At 52.6% G+C, this 19,558-nt stretch overlaps 1 protein-coding gene across 2 annotated transcripts in view; it reads right to left on the bottom strand.

Annotated features, from left to right (window-relative positions):
* Positions 1-8,386: 8,386 nt before the first annotated feature.
* The window catches only part of Micall2 (MICAL-like 2), a 28,946-nt gene continuing 17,774 nt past the window's right edge, over positions 8,387-19,558 (bottom strand). The window contains 14 exon segments of one of the 2 annotated variants that reach the window (NM_001419564.1): positions 8,387-8,605; positions 8,721-8,767; positions 10,897-11,011; positions 11,516-11,589; positions 11,674-11,764; positions 12,218-12,341; positions 12,416-12,480; positions 12,594-12,740; positions 13,589-13,746; positions 14,341-14,419; positions 15,056-15,312; positions 17,482-17,660; positions 17,694-18,663; positions 19,219-19,334. In NM_001419564.1, the coding sequence (NP_001406493.1) occupies positions 8,532-8,605; positions 8,721-8,767; positions 10,897-11,011; positions 11,516-11,589; positions 11,674-11,764; positions 12,218-12,341; positions 12,416-12,480; positions 12,594-12,740; positions 13,589-13,746; positions 14,341-14,419; positions 15,056-15,312; positions 17,482-17,660; positions 17,694-18,663; positions 19,219-19,334 (2,496 nt within the window). In that variant the 3' untranslated portion in view covers positions 8,387-8,531. 2 annotated transcript variants of the gene reach the window in all.

Genomic DNA, 19,558 nt, shown 5'->3' with positions numbered 1-19,558 from the left:
GTGTCGTCCAGCCAGTAAAGGGGTGGCCACCACACTGCAGATGTGTGATCCTCGGGGCCAAGACAGTGGAAGGGAAGAACAGACTTCCCGAGTTGTCCTTGGACCTCACGTGCATGCACACATGCACACATACAACACTCTAAGTGTAAATCTACCATCCCCTGTGTTTAGCCAAATCCACCTAAAATATTACCATTGAACAATTCCAATGCAAAGCAAGTACCAGAGATAGTTTTTCACTTTTTAGTTTTTCTTGCTTCTTGATTTTTTTTTCTTTTCAAGACAGGGTCTCACTGTGTAGCCCTAGCTGTCCTGGAATTCACTTTATGGACCAAGCTGGCCTCAATCTCGCAGCAATCTACCGTCTCTTGCTTCTGAGTGCTAAGATTAAAGGTATGTGCCATGTAGGCCATTGTGCCCAGATGTTGCTTTCCACTGAGTATTCTCAAAATCCCACAAACAGGACTGACAGTGTGGCTCAGTGGTAGAGCCCCTGCCTAGAATCCCCCAGTGAGGGGCTGAGGCGTGGCTCAGTGGTAGAGCCCCTGCCTAGAATCCCCCAGTGAGGGGCTGGGGGCGTGGCTCAGAGGTAGAGTACCTGCACAGTATATCAGAGGCTTTGGGTACAGTTTCCAGCATCACGGAAAAGGAAGCAGTTCCTCACATTTAAAGCTCCTGGCACACCTTTATTCCTCTCTGGTCACAATTCAGCTCTCAACAGCCACCTGTGGCCAGTGGCCATTGCAGCATGCCACTGGGCGCTGAGAACTCTTGTTTCCCCATCAGCAGTGGTTAACCTGCATATCCCTTGTCATCTGTCACATGTCAAAAGACAGCCAAGTACCCTCAGCTGCCAGGGCTGGGATTGGGAAAACTAGAAGCTAAAGCAATTTTGTACTTTATGAGGTTGTAGTTGGAATACAGAGAATCACACATGAAAGACCAAAGCTCTACCAAGTCATTCTCCCAGCTTCTCACTGGAGGATTCTAGGCAGGGGCTCTACCACTGAGCCACGCCCCCCAGCCCCTCACTGTGGGATTCTAGGCAGGGGCTCTACCACTGAGCCACGCCCCCAGCCCCTCACTGGGGGATTCTAGGCAGGGGCTCTACCACTGAGCCACGCCCCCAGCCCCTCACTGGGGGATTCTAGGCAGGGGCTCTACCACTGAGCCACGCCCCCAGTCCCTCACTGGGGGATTCTAGGCAGGGGCTCTACCACTGAGCCACACCCCAGCCCCTCACTGTGGGATTCTAGGCAGGGGCTCTACCACTGACCTACATACACCCCAACTTGTGTTTTTTTACCTTTTTATGCTAGAGTTAATTACATTTATATATTTATGAAAGTTTGTATGAGTCCATGAGTCTATATGCCATGGCACATGTGTGGATGTCAGGAAACAACCTGTAGGAATTGGTTCTCTCTCTCCACCATGCAGGACCTGGGTTTTGAACCCAGGCCTTCTGGCTTGCTGGCGAGTACCTTTACTCACTGAGCCACCTAGCCAGTTTTTGCTTCTGACGCAACATCTCAGCGACTTGCCCAAAGTAAGCTTTAAAATCTTGGTGGTGCTTCCTCAGCCGAGATGAAAGGCCTGTGCCACAAGCCCCTACTCGCGGAACAATTATTAAAATATCAACACACCAATCCCAAAGTGGTTCCCTGGCCTCGGATGTCTGACCTGTACTGACAAGGGCACATCCATCTCACCTGACCTCAGCCCAGCACCCGCAATCTCCATCTACAGAACCAACCACTCCTTTCTGGAAAGTTCTTCCCCACGAACAGCAAGGCTAGAAACGGCCCACATTGGGTACCTAATGCTGGAAAACCATTAAGTTTTACATGACCATGTGAAAGCAAACAAAGATCCTTGCTTTTTAATTTAAGGAAAATGTGATGTAATTTCAATCTGAGAGAAGGTAAAGGCGTCCTCCAGGCTTCACTTTAATTGGATTACGTCGGTGTGGTTTCTAAGTGCTGGCGGCCTCGGATGACGGTATGGGGATTTTCTTTATTGGAAGTTTAATGGGCCACACTCAGACTATCCATCTCTATCGGCCGCTCCAATCACCTGGGAGATTAAAGCAGAAACCCCGAACTCCAACCTGAGAACAGAGGGCTGTGCTTCCCTGGTGAAACCCATCCCGAGGAGAAGACACCTCAGGAGCCCAGCAACAGTTCCTGTCTTATGCCACAGGCACCTGCTCAAAATCTCTGGTATGGCTGGCAGGAAAGAACTATCTGAGGTAGGCCAGGTGAGCTGGGCTCCAAATGAGTGGGGCAAGTGGGAGCTAAAGCAGTCACTGGGGTAGAGGGATGGGACACAAGATGCAGAGCAAGGAGGGTCTGACTGAACTCCTGCCCCTTGGCTACCGAAGTCCTGGAAGGAAAAGGGGAAGGTTCTCTAGGAAGATGGAGAGTAAACACTGAGTTCATGTCCACATCCCAGTTCAAATGCAATGTGTCAGGGCTCTGACATCCTAAGCACACCCCAGCAACCTTTGTGTGTTTCCCAGGGGCCTCCCACACTGGGGCACCCACACCTAACTATAGCTGAGCAGGATGGAGTCACTCTAGAGAGGGAACAGATAGGCAAACACAGCACACACACCCCTTACACAGGTAAGGTCTCCAGTTCTGGGATGCTCTCGGGAAGTCCTCGAGGGACCCTATGTCACTTTTACCGTCTACCTACCCCATTTTGGCAACTTTAAGGTCCCACAGCAAAACGATGCATGGCAGAGTTCAGCCAGGGTCTGTCTGTGCCAGTGGACACTGGCTTCATTGATGTCCTCTGAGGCTTGAAAAACGGCTGATGGCTCAAGACACTGGTCTTCATTCTTCCATTCATTAAGAAAATACCAGAGGACCGTTTGCAGCCATTGCTGGATTGCAGCCACCAGAATGGAATTCAATCCCTTTGTGACTTCTGACTGAAGAACCACAAATGCATTTCTCACATTCAAAGGAAGATCTTCCCCTCTTTCCAAAGAGCTGAAACAGAAGTATAAGGGTCAGTCTACGCCCATTGGAAGAGACGGTGAAGTTCAGGTTCTCCGAGGACACTTCAAGGGCCAGCAGATTGGCAAAGTAGTCCAAGAGTCCAGGAAGAAACATGTCAGCTTCACTGACTGAGTGCAGTGAGAGAAGGCGGGCGGCACAACTGTCCATGTGGACCTCCACCCAGCAACGTGGGTATTACCAGGCTAAAGCTGGACAAAGACCACAAGAAGATCCTGGAGAGGAAAGCCAAGTCCCGACAAGAAGGACTGGAGTCAGGCAATAGAAGAAATGGTGGAGAAGAACTGGAAGCATTCTATACAGGACTTTCATCAAAGACTGCTTAAGAACAAAGAAAGGAAAATACCAGAGGAGCCCTTATTGTGTGTGAGGCACTCCTCTGGCGCCTTGGGTCCACAGTGGCAGAGAAATGATCTCCCCGCTCCTCCAGACCTCAAGGTCCTCCACCTTAGACATCAGGAAGCAGAGCTGCACCTGACCACAGCACTCAGGACCGACCATGAGAACAAAGGCAGAGACCCGGAAGGAGGGAGCCAGTTTGGTTTTTTTTTTTTTTTCAGGAGCTGGAGACCGAACCCAGGGCCTTGTGCTTGCTAGGCGAGCGCTCTACCACTGAGCTAAATCCCCAACCCACCCGAGGAGCCAGTTTTGAGCCAGCAAGCATGTGCAGTGCGGGCCCGCCCCTGACCCCAGTCACAGGAGCCAGGCCGTAGGTAGGAGAGGAAGTGAGAAGCACTGCATGGAGGTAAAGCCCTGTGAAGACAGGGTCATTCCCCCTGTGCCCGGACATAGTGTGTCACTCTATACCCCCAGCTCTACCTCCCTGTCCCCTTCTTTCTACTGCAGACACTAAAGCCCAGAGCCAGTCCTTCCCACTTGCTCCCCAAAGCCCAGACCGTCTTCCAGAGGCCTCTGGTCAAGACCAATGTGCACATGAGTGTAGGGAGCACAGCTCCTCCCCTAAGAACTCCCAACTCCATACAGGAACAGGAAGGATGCCACACAGGCTGGGGCAGATCCAGGCCATCCTATAGCTTATGGAGGACCAAGCACTGCTGGTAGTCCCACAGCTACATCTGGGGAGAGCAGCCCAAATAACAGGTGGAGGACCAGTGTCCCGGCCCCTCTTCCATACACAGAACCTGCTAGGGAATGAAGCCCCCACCACCACCACCACCACCAACCACGACACAGTCCAGGAGCTCAGAGAGCCATCTGCCTCTGGGTTCCAGACTCCAACGTAGAGCTGACCTGCTGTGTGACTTCCAGGAACTGCAGAGCCTCTCTGAGCCTCTAAGATCAGTAATAATATGTAAAGCTGAGTTGCTCCTGGTACCTCCTGGCAGCCCTAGCTCTGTTGTGTGACAGTCTGCCTCCCTTGGTGGCTAAGAGGCTGGACTGCAAAAGGTACCTGGATGATTTAAGACTAGGGAAGGGGGAGCTGGAGAGATGGCTCAGCGGTTAAGAGCACTGACTGCTCTTCCAAAGGTCCTGAGTTCAAATCCCAGCAACCACATGGTGACTTACAACCACCTGTAATGAGATCTGATGCCCTCTTCTGGTGTGTCTGAACAGCTACAGTGTACTTATACATAATAAATAAATAAATCTGGACTGGAGAGATGGCTCAGTGGTTAAGAGCACCGACTGCTCTTCCAGAAGTCCTGAGTTCAATTCCCAGCAACCACATGGTGGCTCACAACCATCTGTAAAGAGATCCAATGCCATCTTCTGGTGTGTCTGAAGACAGCTATGGTGTACTCATATATAATAAATGAATAAATCTTTTAAAATAAATAAATCTTTAAAAAAAAAAGATACTTTGGGGTTGGGGATTTAGCTCAGTGGTAGAGCGCTTGCCTAGCAAGGGCAAGGCCCTGGGTTCGGTCCTCAGCTGAGGGGGGGGGGGATAGGGAAGGGGGAGGGGCAGCTAGGTTAGCCCAGGCCCCTCTAAGCCTTCCTTGTGTTCTTAATACATGAGAGGTCCTGGAGTTCCAAGGCCACACTGCTTAGGGTCACCACTGCTGTGATGAGACGCCATGATCAAAGCAACAGGAGGAGGAAAGGGTTTATTTGGCTGACATCCCCACATCCATTGTCCGTCATTGAAGTCCAGACAGGAACTCAAAATGGGCAGGAACCTGGGGGCAGGAACTGACGCAGAGGCCATGGAGCGGTGCTGCTTACTGGCTTGCATCCCCATGGCTTGCTCAACCAGCTTTCCTATAGAACCTGGAACCACCAGTCAAGGGATAGCACCACCACCCGACCCAGCCCAATCAATCAATCACTAAGAATAGGCCCCACAGCCAGCTAGTGGTGGCATGTACCTTTAATTTTAGCATTTGGGATGTGGAGGCAGACGAATCTCTTGAGTTTGAAGCCAGCCTGGTCTACAGAGTAAATTCCAGAAACAGCCAGGACCACACAGAGAAACCCTGGTCTTAAAAGAACAAAGGAACAAAACAAAAAATGAAAGAAAGGTAGGAAGGGAGGGACGGAGGGTTGGACGGAGGAGAGGAGTGAACCTTACAGGCTTGCTTACGGCCAGATCTCATGGAGGCTTTTTTAAAACTTCTCCTTTCTTTCTTGGAGAGCTGTGTGGAGATTTCCAGACATTTTCTCTGTGTAGCTCTGGCTACCCCGTAACTTACTCTGCAGATCAGGCAACTTTAAAACTCAGAGATCTACCTGCTTTTGCTTCCCAAGTGCTGGGATTAAAGGTGTGCACCACCGTGCCTGGCATGGGGGCATTTTCTCAGTTGGGGTTCCCTCCTCTCAGGCGACTAACTTGGATCTAGCACAACGGACCAGCTTGACACACAAACACATCACGGTTAAATCACAACCTTTCCTCTCTGGCTCATTCCCCAAACCACACATTAATAGAAACATTGGAAGTACAGCCCCAATCAGATCAAAGTAAAACCAAACTCCAACAGCACAAATAACTCAATGTCGAATATCTAGAATTGGCTCACTCTCTTCTGGGTTCCTCCAAAGGGCTTGGGTTACTTCTCCAGCTCCACCCCTCTACAGCACACACAGTTTGTCCTCTAGGTTTGGACCAAGCTGCACTCCATGGCCGCTGCATTTCTTGGTGGTCATCCCAAAGCGCTGGATCTCTGCTGCAACTGGGCTGCACCGTCGCCAACAGCCTCTCACGGGCTCTTCTCACAGCACCAAGCCTCAGCTGCTCTCCAGGACCCCTTCTTGCCTTTAAAGCCAGTACCCCCTGGGTGACTCTTACACGTGACCAAGTATAGCACCTGGTACAATCTTGACTGCCCACGGAACACAACCAGCTTCTCTGTGTTGACTCTGAGGAAACTCTCCCCCGCTTCCACCTCTGTGCTGCTGGCCTCTTACTAATCAGAGCTAATTCTTCAGCCCCAGATGATCAGCATTCACCATCCCAGTAACACAAAGGTGTTACTTTAGTGTTTCTGTTGGCTTGTGAATCACAGCTGATTCTTCAGCCCCAGCTGACCAGAACCAGGGACTCTTAACCCAAGACGGCAACTGTCTCTGATAGTCATCAAGGGACTCCCAGACTTCCCTCGGAGATTTCACAAGCCAGACACCCATTGCCTGCACTGCTCTTAACATTCTCTTCCAAGCTCCCAAAGAACAGCTCACTGAGATCCCAACAACACTCAATGGCTTTTCTAGCCCAAGGTTCCAAAGTCCTTAAACAATCCTCCCCCAAATCCATGGTCTTGTCTGTCACAGCCCTCCTGGTACAGGAGTCCCAGTTAGGGTTATCATTGCTGTGACGAAACACCATGACCAAAGCGACTTGAGGAGGAAAGGGTTTATTTTGCTTCCACATCACTGTTCATCATTGAAGGAAGTCAGGACAGGAACTCAAAGAGGGCAGGAACCTGGAGGCAGGGGCTGATGCAGGATGCTGCTTACTGGTTTGCTCAGCCTGCTTTCTGATAGAACCCTGGACTACCAGCTGGGGTATGGCTCCACCCACAGTAGGATGCTGATCCTGTCAATCACTAATCAAGAAAAACGCCTCAAGGCTGAATGGTGGTGAACACCTTTAAGCACTCAGGAGGCAAAGGCAGGAGAATCTGAGTTCCAGACCAGCCTGGTCTACAGAGTGAGTTCCAGGACAGCCAGGGCTACACAGAGAAACCTTGTCTCAAAAAAACAAAGCCAACAACAAAAAGGAAGAGAAAGAAAGGGCTGGGGATTTAGCTCAGTGGTAGAGCGCTTACCTAGGAAGCGCAAGGCCCTGGGTTCGGTCCCCAGCTCCGAAAAAAAAGAACAAAAAAAAAAAAAAAAGGAAGAGAAAGAAAATGCCCTACAGACTTGCCTATATCCCGTCTTATGGAGGCATTTTCTTGAATGAGGTTCCCTCTTCTCAGATGACTGTAGCTTGTGATTGGTTGACATAAGACTAGCCAGCACACTGCCACATGCAGCCATTTTGCTACTGGCCTAGCTCTGCCTATCTGTGGAATGGCTCCCCCAAGCCTCTCTTACCCAATTGGTCTCTCGAGCTTGCAGAGCACGGGCCAGCGTTGAGAAGACACACCCTCGAGACCACCCACACACTCATCAAACCTATCAACTCTAGGTGTCTTCCGCCTCAGGCCCACAGGTCACCCATGTCCAAAGTACAGACAAGGCCATGGGGGCACAGTTACTATAGTGCCCCCTCTGTCCTCCTTTCTGAATGCACAGCCGGAAAGCAATCAACATGCCAGAGAGGATGGTGATTAGTTTCAGTTGTCAACTGGACACAGCCTAGAGTCACCGGGGAAGAGTCTCAGTGAGGAACTGTTGTAGAGCAGGTTGGTCTGCAGGCACGTCTTGATTGCCTCAGTCGAAGTGGAAAGACCCAGACTGAGAGTGGGTGGCACCATCCCTGGCTTGGGACCTGAATTATCTAAAAGTAAAAAGGGAAACTGAGCCAGGCAGTGGTGGTGCACACCTTTATAATCCCAGCACTCTGGAGGCAGAGGCAGGGGGACTCTCCAAATTCAAGGCTAGCCTGGTCTACAGAGTGAGTTCCAGGATAGCCAGGGCTACACAGAGAGACCCTGTTTCGAACAGCCCCCCTTCCCCCGCCCCAAAATAAAAGACTGAGCACCAAGTGTGCACACACACATTTGTCTGTTCTTGACTGTGGGTGTGATGTGACCTTCCCTCAGTGACACACTGTAACTTGGAGCAGGGAGCTTAAAACAAACTCTTCCCCCTTTAGCTGCCCTGTTAGGATATTTTATGATGGTGACAGAGAAGCAGCTAGAACAAAAAATGAGTGCCCGCCCAAAGCACCTGGCATGCACCCAGGACTGGTACACAGGCGCCCAGCCGCTGGCACAGTGATATACACAGGCAAATGAGAGAAGGTCAATGTCTTTATTGAGGTTACAAGGACCCAGAGTGGGAGCCATGGGCCCTGGTACCCTCAAGCATCCCTTCTGGAGTCACAGCACCAGTCTCTTCCTGAGAAGGGCCAGGGCCCTTGTGCCAGCCATGTGCAGCTCATGTCTGTCCACTTTTGCTCTTCGAGGACCAGATCTTGGACAAGAAGGACTTGGACTTCTTTCTCTGGAGGCCTGAAGGGAGGACAAAGCCATGAAGTTCCCAGTGAGGCTCCTGTAAGTGTGTCCTTCCCACAGGAGGCCCAACACCCCCCAAGCTGGGAGGACCCCCATTGTGCCCCATAATTACCCAGATTCTGGATCATACTCTCCAGCATTTGGTCCTCCTCCTGTTCCCTGGAAGGGGGACAGGGTCACTGTAAGGAATGTGGGCCCTGGAGAGCTACGGAGAACATGTGTTCTCTCCATATATACACCTGAACACCAGCGTCAGCCCCACTTGCCCCGGGGTTACTTCCCTTCATGGGACTCCACTCCTTGCTCCATCCCCAGGCAGGTCCATGCTCTCCCTAACCTCACTCCCATGCTCTGCCTAACCTCACTCCCATGCTCTCCCTAGCCTCACTCCCATGCTCTCACTCAACAGTGACCTGGGGATAACAGGCGACCTGGTCTGATGCTGGCTAAAATGCTGTTGAGGTCACACAGAGTTTGGCTTGAGGTCAGCCTTGGGCTGACACTGTGTGGCCTGGACATTGGGCCTCAGTTGACCCAACAGCACCAAACAAGCCAAGCATAATAATCACACATTCATTTCCCTCTTAGATATGAACCCCTAACTGGCTCAGGCCCTGCCACATCCAGGACCATGGAAGGATCTGAAACCACCAGAAAACACTCAGCTAGACGTATTTGGTTAAAATTAAGTACTAAGCTGGGCTTCATGGTGTAGACCTGTCATACTTGAAAGTCTGGGGCAGGACGATTGATTTCAAAGCCTACCTGGGCCGAAGAGTGAGTTCAAGCCCAGCCTGGGCAACTTAGTAAGACCATGTCACAAAATAAAGTAAGAACAGTGAGGGGCTGGGGGCGTGGCTCAGTGGTAGAGCACCTGCCTAGAATCCTCCAGTGAGGGGCTGGGGTGTGGCTCAGTGGTAGAGCCCCTGCCTAGAATCCCCCAGTGAGGGGCTGGGGTGTGACTCAGTGGTAGAGCCCCTGCCTAGAATCCCCCAGTGAGGGGCTGGGGTGTGACTCAGTGGTAGAGCCTCTGCCTAGAATCCCCCAGTGAGGGGCTGGGGTGTGGCTCAGTGGTAGAGCCCCTGCCTAGAATCCCCCAGTGAGGGGCTGGGGTGTGGCTCAGTGGTAGAGCCCCTGCCTAGAATCCCCCAGTGAGGGGCTGGGGTGTGGCTCAGTGGTAGAGCCCCTGCCTAGAATCCCCCAGTGAGGGGCTGGGGTGTGGCTCAGTGGTAGAGCCCCTAACTAGAATCCCCCAGTGAGGGGCTGGGGTGTGGCTCAGTGGTAGAGCCCCTGCCTAGAATCCCCCAGTGAGGGGCTGGGGTGTGGCTCAGTGGTAGAGCCCCTGCCTAGAATCCCCCAGTGAGGGGCTGGGGGTGTGGCTCAGTGGTAGAGCCCCTGCCTAGAATCCCCCAGTGAGGGGCTGGGGTGTGGCTCAGTGGTAGAGCCCCTGCCTAGAATCCCCCAGTGAGGGGCTGGGGTGTGGCTCAGTGGTAGAGCCCCTGCCTAGAATCCCCCAGTGAGGTGTTAGGGAGCAGGGGCAGAGTACTTGTGTAGTATTCATGAGGGTAAGTTTAATTCCCAGCAACATGCACAAAAGATAAATTGTCACTAGAACCACTACTGTGGAATTGTTGATGCACAGAGAAGAAAACACTCAGCAGAAGGGGATACCAGCCCACAGTCCGTCTAAGAGGGAGACCCACAAGCACAAGGCCAGGCTGCTTGGGAACACTCTGGCCAGCTACTGTCCTCACTCTCTAGGAAATGTGACTTATGTATAAAAGAAGTTTTAGGGGCCAGAGAGATGGCTCAGCATTTAAGGGTGCTTACTCCTCTTGCAGAGGGCCACATTCAGTCCCACAGGGCAGCTCACAACCGCCTGTAACTATAGTTCCGGGGAGATCTGATGTCCCCTTCTGGCCTTCACAGGAGGTTCTGTGCACGTGGTGCACATAAACCTTTGCAGAAATGTAAGTATGCATATAAAAATAGTCAATAAACACATCTTTTATTTAAAAAAGGCTTTTAGGCTCAATGTTTGGTTTCCCAGGCTAAAGACTGCGGTCTATTAGCCATTCGTGGCTGTCACACTGAATGACGGGCCATTTCCTTCATGAGCTGTGCTGGGCAGTGTTGTAAAAAGAAGCCCCATGGGAGGTCTAGCTTCCCCAACCCCAAGTCCCCTTGGGTAACACACCCTGGGTTTCACTAAGTAAAGGACAGCCTGACAGCTGGGAGCAGTTCTCACCCTGGTCTACACCCCCCCCCTCGAGTCCCTTGTCCCTCACCGGAGCCGATCCTCATCCAGGTTGTCAACGATGTCACTTCGGTCATTCACAGTATTCACATATTGGTTCAGCAGCTCCTGCTCCCGCTTGCGGTCCTGAGGGGACTTCAGACCCTCTGTGGAGACAGCCTGCCATTAGTAGACACTCCATTCTGTTTGGGGACAGAAGAGCCCCAATGCCTGTGTTGCTCTCCTCCATTGGACTGATCTCCATTGGACTGCTTACAGAGTGGACCAGATCAATAAGTGGGCCCCCTAGTATAGGGCCTGTGGTCTCTCTCTATGTCTTTACTGTGAAAGGCTGAGGCAGGGGTCCATCAGCCAGGAGGATGTGGTGGGAAGGCTGCTCCTATTACTGAAAGTGCCCCTCCCGTGTTATCCTCTTGGGAGGATCTCACACTAACTGTTTGGGGCGGGGAGGGGAGTACACCTCGGGGCCCTTACTTTGAAGAGCATCAAACTCAGGCATAGAGCAACTAAGGCATTTGTCTGAGGTCACACAGTCGAAAGCATAGGAACAAAAGCCACTGGGCTTTCACCAGTCAAAGGCAGAGCAAATGGGAAAGTTGGCACATGGATTGACGGCTCTGGGGCCAGGCTTCCTGGGACCAGACACGCACCTGGCTTCTCCATCAGTCTACGCAGCTCACCCTGGAGGTCTAGCTGCCGCTCCTCCAGGCACTGGTCCTTGGACCTGCAGGATACACATGTCTAAGGCTCAGCCCAACCACATCCACCGGTGGTCAAGGCAGGGCACCACAAGGCTTGGGCATCTCACTTGTACATGAGTTCCGATTCACGCCTCAGCAGCAACTGCTTCTCGTGAATAAGCCGGAACCAGTCCACCATGAGGCCATCCTCAGAAGCATCTATGGAAAGATACGATTGGGGTAAGGAAGGGCACAGAGTCCCTGGTACCCACACTGGTACTGAAGGGCAAGCCTGGAATAGTATGAAAGCTAGCTGGAGGTACCCAGGGGAGCCTGCAGCTAGCCTGTCTGCAGCTACTCTGGGATGGAACCAGCCTGTACCAGTAAGGTGCATGATCATTCAACAACCAGCAAGGGATAGCCAATCAATGTGGCCATGGCCATTCAGTGTGGGTAAGACAAGCCTATGGGAATATGACCTGCCAATAGGGGTGTGGCCAGCTCGTGGGTGTGGCCAGCTAGAGGGTATAGTCAGTCCATGGAGGTGTGGCCAGCCATTGGAGGTATGGCCAGATAGTAGAGGTATGGCCAGCCATTTAGAGTTATGGAAAGCTGATGTGTGGCCATCAATGGCACATGGCCACTGGTAGGGGCATGCCCCAAGCTGCTCACCTCCCTCAGCTGCCCGCAGCCGCTTCTCCAACTCAACACCCCTGAGCTCCAGGGCGTCCAGTTGTCTCTCAATGTCCTGCAGCTGTCTCTGCAGCTCTTCCTGGGAGATATAGTTGGGGTGGAGCTGGGGGACCAATTAACAGTGAGCACACGCTGAGGACCAAGGGCCAGCCACCCCCTGATGCCCAGCTCACTCACCCTGACTGGGGAGGTCACAGCCTCGTCAGGTGAAACAAGGTCATTGTCCAGGATTGCAGAGCTCTCTGGAAAACAGACAGAACCTGGATGTGGCTTGGACATGGCTTGAAGATAGTCCAGGCTGTGAGCCTCAGGTGACATTGCCCCCTCCAAATAGCATGGCACCTCTGGAACTGACCTCTTGTCCCCCAGGTGGCTGTCTTCTCCTTACAGCTCCTGGTCTGATCGTCCTGCTTCTTGAGCTCTGGCTGGAGCCAATCCGCAGAAACATCGAGGGTGGGAGGAACAACTAGTTTCTTGCGGCGTGATGGAGAAGGAGAGGGGGCTGCCAGCACAAAGGTGGGTGGGGGTGAAGACATGAGTCAAGCCTTCTGGCCAGAGCCCGGACACTGGGTGGAGCCAGAGCTCTAAGCCTCTACTCTGTCCCAGGACAGCCAGTGTCACAGTGCCATGTGCCTCCCAAGGTAGGACCCTGTCCTGCCCAGACTGTCCATGTCCACATCCAACAGATCCACAAGGCCAGTGCTGCTGACATCACAGTGTGACCTTAGAAGTGGCCCACAGATGGCACATGACCCAATATGTATGTGTTTACAGGCACATCTAAACATGCATGTACATACATGCATCCATGCCTGACATATACATACACATATATTCAGACTATGCTTGAACATGCTTCACACATATATGTCCTATGCATGAACACACACATACACACCTACAGAGCATGCCTTGCACATGTACATTCTATGACTGAACACACATGTGCACACATACAGACCACATCTGAACATGCCTCATACACATACATCCCATGAATACATGTGTGCCCATTTATCCAGTGTGTGACAACACTATTCACATGTATCTTATTATATCTGCACATGCATGTACATGTCAATACTCCATATCCAAATAGGTATGCTTATATAGATCCTGTGTCTGAACATGCATGTACACACATCCCCATAAAAATGTCTCCTATTTGACCATATGTATGCACACACATATCTTGTGCCCAAATACATGAATTCACATTAAGCCCTTCCAGGAACACATATACATACACATCCAAACCCTACGTAAGCACCCACTCTGGCTGAGCAAGACCTCTGCCTGACCCCAGTTGGAGTACATACAAGAACACGCCTAAGTTCCCACAAGCATTACCTGCAAGGCTGGACCCAGAATCAGCCAGGCACGGTGTCCTCTTTTGCTGAATGGGAGTTAAAGTGATGTGGATGCTGGAGTCAGAGCTACTGGAGGCTTTCCTGGGAGTGTCCCCTGCCCTCGGCTCTGCCAGGACTGGTTCTTTTTGTTCTAGAGCCCTAGGTGGAAGATAAAGTAAGTCCCAGCCCAGATGGGGACAGCCAGGAGTCTGTGTCAAAGCCATCTGCCTATGTCCAAAGTCCTCATGGTCTGAAGGAAGCCTCCTGGCCAGGCCTGCATCATCCTGGCCTCTAATTCCAGGACCTCCCTGTTTCCATCCCTGTGGCACAGGGCCGTGGGTCTCCAAAGGCTCCTTGTGGGGCAGGGTTCCTCAGGCTTGAGGGACCAGCTGCACTGACACCCACCCCAAGCCAGACTCTGTGAGCTCCCTGGTGTGCCACAGCTGCTGCCCAGCACTCACCATATCCCTTAAGCTATCCCACTGGGATGAGATGTCCCTGTCACCTTGTCTCCATCTCCTGGAAGTAAAGGATCCCAGGATACTCAAGCTAGTGTGACCCAACTTTTCCTACAGATACTGAAAGGTCTAAGTACATGTGTGCCTTCTGACCAGAGCTGTGTCAGTTCCTGAGGGTATACTGCCATGCCTGACACTCACTTAATTAGGCACCTGCTGTATACTGGCTCAACTCATCCTACTGTGACCCACGAGCACAGGTGTGGCCCTGCCACTGAGCCCAACCCCTACTCACCTCTTATCCACAGGCTTCAGCCGGGCCCTCCATCCTTCTGGCCCTTCCTCTTGGCCTTCCTGAGAAGTGGGACCTGGACCTGAGGGTAGGAAACAGATCTAGTAGGTGAGGTAGCTTGAGACGTTTCTTTATAGCCAACTGCACCCTTTGACACCCCCCAGAGACAGCCTACCACACAGGACCGAAGTGGGGCTCCTAGCCTGGCTGCTGGGTTGTGTACCCCTGAGGGAATCAATGCCCCGTTCTGGGATGATGCCTCAATTTCCAATGGATGTTGACACAGAAGGGAAGCTCTGTGGATGGGCTCTGATGTGCAGTGTGATGAGGAATGACTGGGTGTGACTACCTATCTTTAGTCATGCTTAGCTCACACCCAATAGGAGATTCAACAGGGAACTCGGTCAAAGGGAAAGTTGCACAAAGATATCTAAAAAAGATATCCTGCGCCCAGCTTCCCCAGATACCCACAGAAAAGGCAGAGGCATTCAGACCGGGGTGTCCTAGACAGGGCCTTGTTCTGCATCCCAGGACACAGCTAAGGACAGAGGGACATGGTGTGACCCCTGGGGCAGCAGATGAAGACCCACAGAGAACTATGGGTCCTGAGAGCTGAGCCACAAAGTGGCAGACACCCAAAACACCTTTCAGAGAGACAGAGCAACACATGTGGGAGCAGCAGACCCCCGGGACCCCATCCTATAGCAGGGACCCTTACCCTTTACTTCTGCTTGTGGCCTGGAGACAGCGCTGGTCTTACCAATGCCTGGAGAAATACCCGGGCTCTTTTTGCCAGCCTGGAGTGATACGGATGTCCACGAGGTACTGCCCACACTAAGCGGCGCTGTGGGCTCCATCTTTGGTGTGGGACTAAAGGCCTGAGTGGTTGAATGTGACAGCTTGGCTGAGGGAACTTTTGGTGGCACTTCATTCTTGGGAAGGGTGATCAGGACAGAGGAAGTGGCTGGGGAGGACCTATGGGGGAAGAGAGTGGGCATGAGGTAAGGGTGAACCCAGGAGTCACCTACACACACAAGAAGCCAGTTTCCAGAGTGACCCCAATGCATGGTGGACAATCTATCCTAGGACATCTGCTTGTGGCCCTTGCATACACTGTTTTATTCTGTCAAAGCTGGAGTCCATTGGGAATAAAGTATCCCCCAAATATATTACGCACGGAGCGCCAGAGCTGAAGCACTGGGAAGGCCCTGACTAGAGCCACAGGCTGGTCTGCACTCACCTAGTTCAGTATTAGGTTATTCATAGGCTGAAGAGTCTAGCCAGGCACCATCTCTGTGCCACCTGAATTCCCTGAGGTAACACACAGGCAGGTACACAGCACCGTGGCAAAATGTGGCACCGCTCCAAGCTCTGCCAAGCCTACTCTGCAGAGCCTTTTACCACAGCCCAAGAGTAGCAGCATGGGCTGGAGAGATGGCTCAGTGGTTAAGAGCACTGACTGCTCTTCCAGAGGTCCTGAGTTCAAATCCCAGCAACCACATGGTGGCTCACAAACATCTGTAACGAGATCTGATGCCCTCTTCTGGTGTGTCTGAAGACAGTGACAGTGTACTCGGCATATATAAAATGAATAAATAAAATCTTTAAAAATTAATTTTAAAAAAAGAGTAGCAGCATATTCAATCTCCTCCTGACCCTAGGACCAGCTCAGGAGCCTCTGAGCACTGAACGGAAGTGGGTTCAGGTAGTCACAAGCCAGGAATGTCCCATCTGGAAATCAAGGACCAACCCAGGATAGACCCTCTTATCTCCCTAGACAGCTGTACTGGACTGAGTGGGGTACCCAAAAACTCACATCTGCTGGGGAGTCGCTGGAGAACTTGGGGTGTGATCTTATTCTTAAAAAGTGGCGATGCATGCCTTTAATCCCAAGATTGGGAAGCAGAAGCAGGCAGATCTCTGTGTTCAAGGATAGCCTGGTCTACAGTGAGTTCCAGGATAGCCAAGGCTACACATATATAGAAGCCTTGTCTCAAAAAAAAAAAACTCAAAAGTGGTGTGTGGAGGATCGGTAGCTATGACCACATTCTAATGCAGTCACACTAGAGTACAGAGGTCAACATTCAAAACACTAATGTTTAGGAGACCAGGTGTGGCGGTGCACACCTGTAATCCCAGCACTGAGAAGGTGAAGCAGGGGGATTTGGAGTTGGAGGCCATCATGTAAATTAGAGGGCTCAAAAACACCAGGACTGGGCTGGTAATATGGCTCAATGGATAGAAGCGCTTGCCCTGAGAGTCTGACAACCTGAATTCAATCCCCAGTACCCACACAAAGGTGGAAGGAAAAATCAACTCCATAAAACTGTTCTCTAACCTCCTCACAAGCATTGTGACATGTCCTCCCACACGCACACATCATACAGGATTTTTAAAAAGACCCAGGGCGTGGCTCAGTGGTAGAGCCCCTGCCTAGAATCCCCCAGTGAGGGGCTTGGGGCATGGCTCAGTGGTAGAGCCCCTGCCTAGAATCCCCCAGTGAGGGGCTGGGGTGTGGCTCAGTGGTAGAGCCCCTGCCTAGAATCCCCCAGTGAGGGGTTGGGGTGTGGCTCAGTGGTAGAGCCCCTGCCAGGTATGTGAGATGCCCTCAGTTCCATCTCCAACACTCTACGAAAGAAAAAGAGAGAGAGAAAGAAGAGACAGAGAGTAGAGTCCATGCAACAATGGAGTCAGAGATGGAGGGAGGTGGCATCCAATCAAGGGATGCCAGGAACCTGAGGATGTTGGAGGGAGTGAAAGGACTCTCCCTTGGAGGCCAGGAGGAGCGTGTGGCCTGCCACAGAACATTCCTACCACTGAAGCTCTCCTGCGAGGGGAGAGCTTCCCTCTGCACCGTGTGGTCAGTGTGCCAGGCACAAAGAACACTCAGGACTTGGCTCCATTCACACAAGTCATCCAAGGCAGAGAGCCAGGCAGTGTGGCTCCCCACTCTTTCCCTGTCTACAAGACAAGCATAAGGGTTCTGGAGCACCAGTCTAGTGTGGGCCGCCTGCAGCCACCAATGTCTGTAAGGCCACCAGGCCCTCCCTGCCTTTCCTGCCTCTATCCTGTCTCACAGAGGGACAGACTTCTCCATGTCCTGGAGAACATGTCACAGCTACAGCCCACATCCCTCCCACCTACCTGCTTGGAGCCTGGAAACCAGCTCTGGTCAGCCCCGGCAGGGCCTTCCTAAGGACACTTAGTGCTTGCTCCCGGCTGCTCTCCTGGGCAGGGTTATCCACGACACCAGAGACTTTGCTGGCAGAAGTATTCACCACAACATGGCCCCTACCAGTGGGGACAGTCACCACAGTGGAGGCCTTGCTGGTGGGGGCAGTCACCACAGTGGAGGCCTTGCTGGTGGGGGCAGTCACCACAGTGGAGGCCTTGCTGGTGGGGACAGTCACCACAGTGGAGACCTTGCTTGTAGGGGCAGTCACCACAGTGGGGGCCTTGCTGGTGGGAACAGTCACCACAGTGGGGGCCTTGCTGGTGGGGGCAGTCACCACAGTGGAGGCCTTGCTGGTGGGGACAGTCACCACAGTGGTAGAGGGGACCTTGCTGGTAGAGGTATTCACCAGAGGGGAAACCTTGCCACTGGGGGCAGTCACCACAGTGGGGACCCTGCTGGCATGACTGCTGCTGCTACTGGCTGGGGCTGGGGCTGGGGCTGGAGAAAGGTTGTGGAAAAATTTCTCTCGGGCCTGCTGAGTCCTAGAGGATGAGGAGGTCCAGGCTGGGGTGGGCGCTGTGCTTGAAGAGTCTGTGCTGGAGTTGAGTTGAGTCTTAACACCTTTTGAAGCTGCTTGGCCTTGGGGCACAGATAGATGAGCGCCTAGAGCACTTGGGGATACAACAGGGCGGGAGCCGGAGGTCCCTGTGCTGCTCTGGGCAGATGATGACCATCCCACTGGGGAGCTGTTAGTCACATGGGTGGTCGCTTTGCTATTCGCAGAAGTAGTAGTCACCGTACTCATAGGTAGCCTGGGCCCTGCAGGGCTCCCCACATGGACGCGGGAGGTAGCTGGCGGCGTAAGTTCAGTCTGGACAAAACCTTTGGCAGCTCTGTTGCCTCCGGCGTGCTCCCAGGCTGCTGTCCTGGCCCTCAGTGGTGTCGCCTCTCCATTTGCCTCCAGAACCTTCTGTGAGACTCCGATTGGCCTGGTGTCTGCGATGCCACCTCCTGGCTGCCTGGAGGCCAGGTTTGACAACTTGGGGCTCACAGAGACGGCTTCTGAGCTGTGATGAGTGCACACAAAGACGCCGGGCTCTCCCGTGGCGCGGTAGGCCCCCGAATGCAGCGTGCTGGAACACTGTTTACACCTGCGGGAGGAAGCCATGGAGACTCAGAGCCCGAGCTCTCGCTCAGTCATTCATTCACCTCCTCAACTCATTCATGTCTGCCAAAGGCACACACGGCCATACTCCGTTCATCCAGCAAAACGTTCCTTAGTGATTTTAATCATTGTGGGTTGCAGCCTCCACTGATACGCTTGCCAGGGGCGAGCACGCCACAGAAAGTGCTCAAACATGTCGCCACCTGTGCGCATACGTACAGACCACAGTGCACCCCCACTTTCAGGAGTCCAACTGCCACCATGCTCATAGAAGATGGACGTAGGATTCACTCCTTGTCCCCTAAATCCAGAAGATTCTTGGAGACAGGAAGATTATTAAAGGTCACAGAGTTAAAAAAAAATCCAGTCAGTGAGTCTAGAGGGACATCCCCAAGGGGACATTAAAAGAGAATATTAGGGTTCAACTGTTCTGTCACCGATGGAAGGCAGATAGGCGGACCATGGGAGCCAGGGGAGGTGTGTGAGCAGGAAGGCATGCGAGCAGGAAGGGTACACCCTGATATGCAGCAGGAAACCATACCTGAAGCAGCTTCGGTGGTAGAGGCGCCCGTCAGCCAGGTGCCGCTGCACGAGGTGAACGTGCTTGCCACAGACCCCGCAGATGCTGCTGACAGAGCTTCCCGCAGTCCCCGGAGCCTGCAGGGAGGTGTCAGGGGCCACTGAGAGGCAGATGACATTTCCAGCCTCCCACCTCAGCCCAGAGGTGGCCAGTAGATCCCACTTTATAGGCTGGAGAATTGAGGCCCTGGAGAGCTACCAGCTAGGGCATGGGTATGGCTACACGCTTAGGACCTCCAAACTGGCCTTGTTGGAGAGCAAGAGACTGGATTCTGGAGATGCTGGGGACTCATTGTGGGGCT

The sequence above is a fragment of the Rattus norvegicus genome, chromosome 12 (assembly GCF_021556685.1).
Source record: "Rattus norvegicus strain SHRSP/BbbUtx chromosome 12, alternate assembly SHRSP_T2T, whole genome shotgun sequence".
Lineage (NCBI taxonomy): Eukaryota > Metazoa > Chordata > Mammalia > Rodentia > Muridae > Rattus > Rattus norvegicus.
This window is presented reverse-complemented; position numbering and strand designations above follow the sequence as displayed.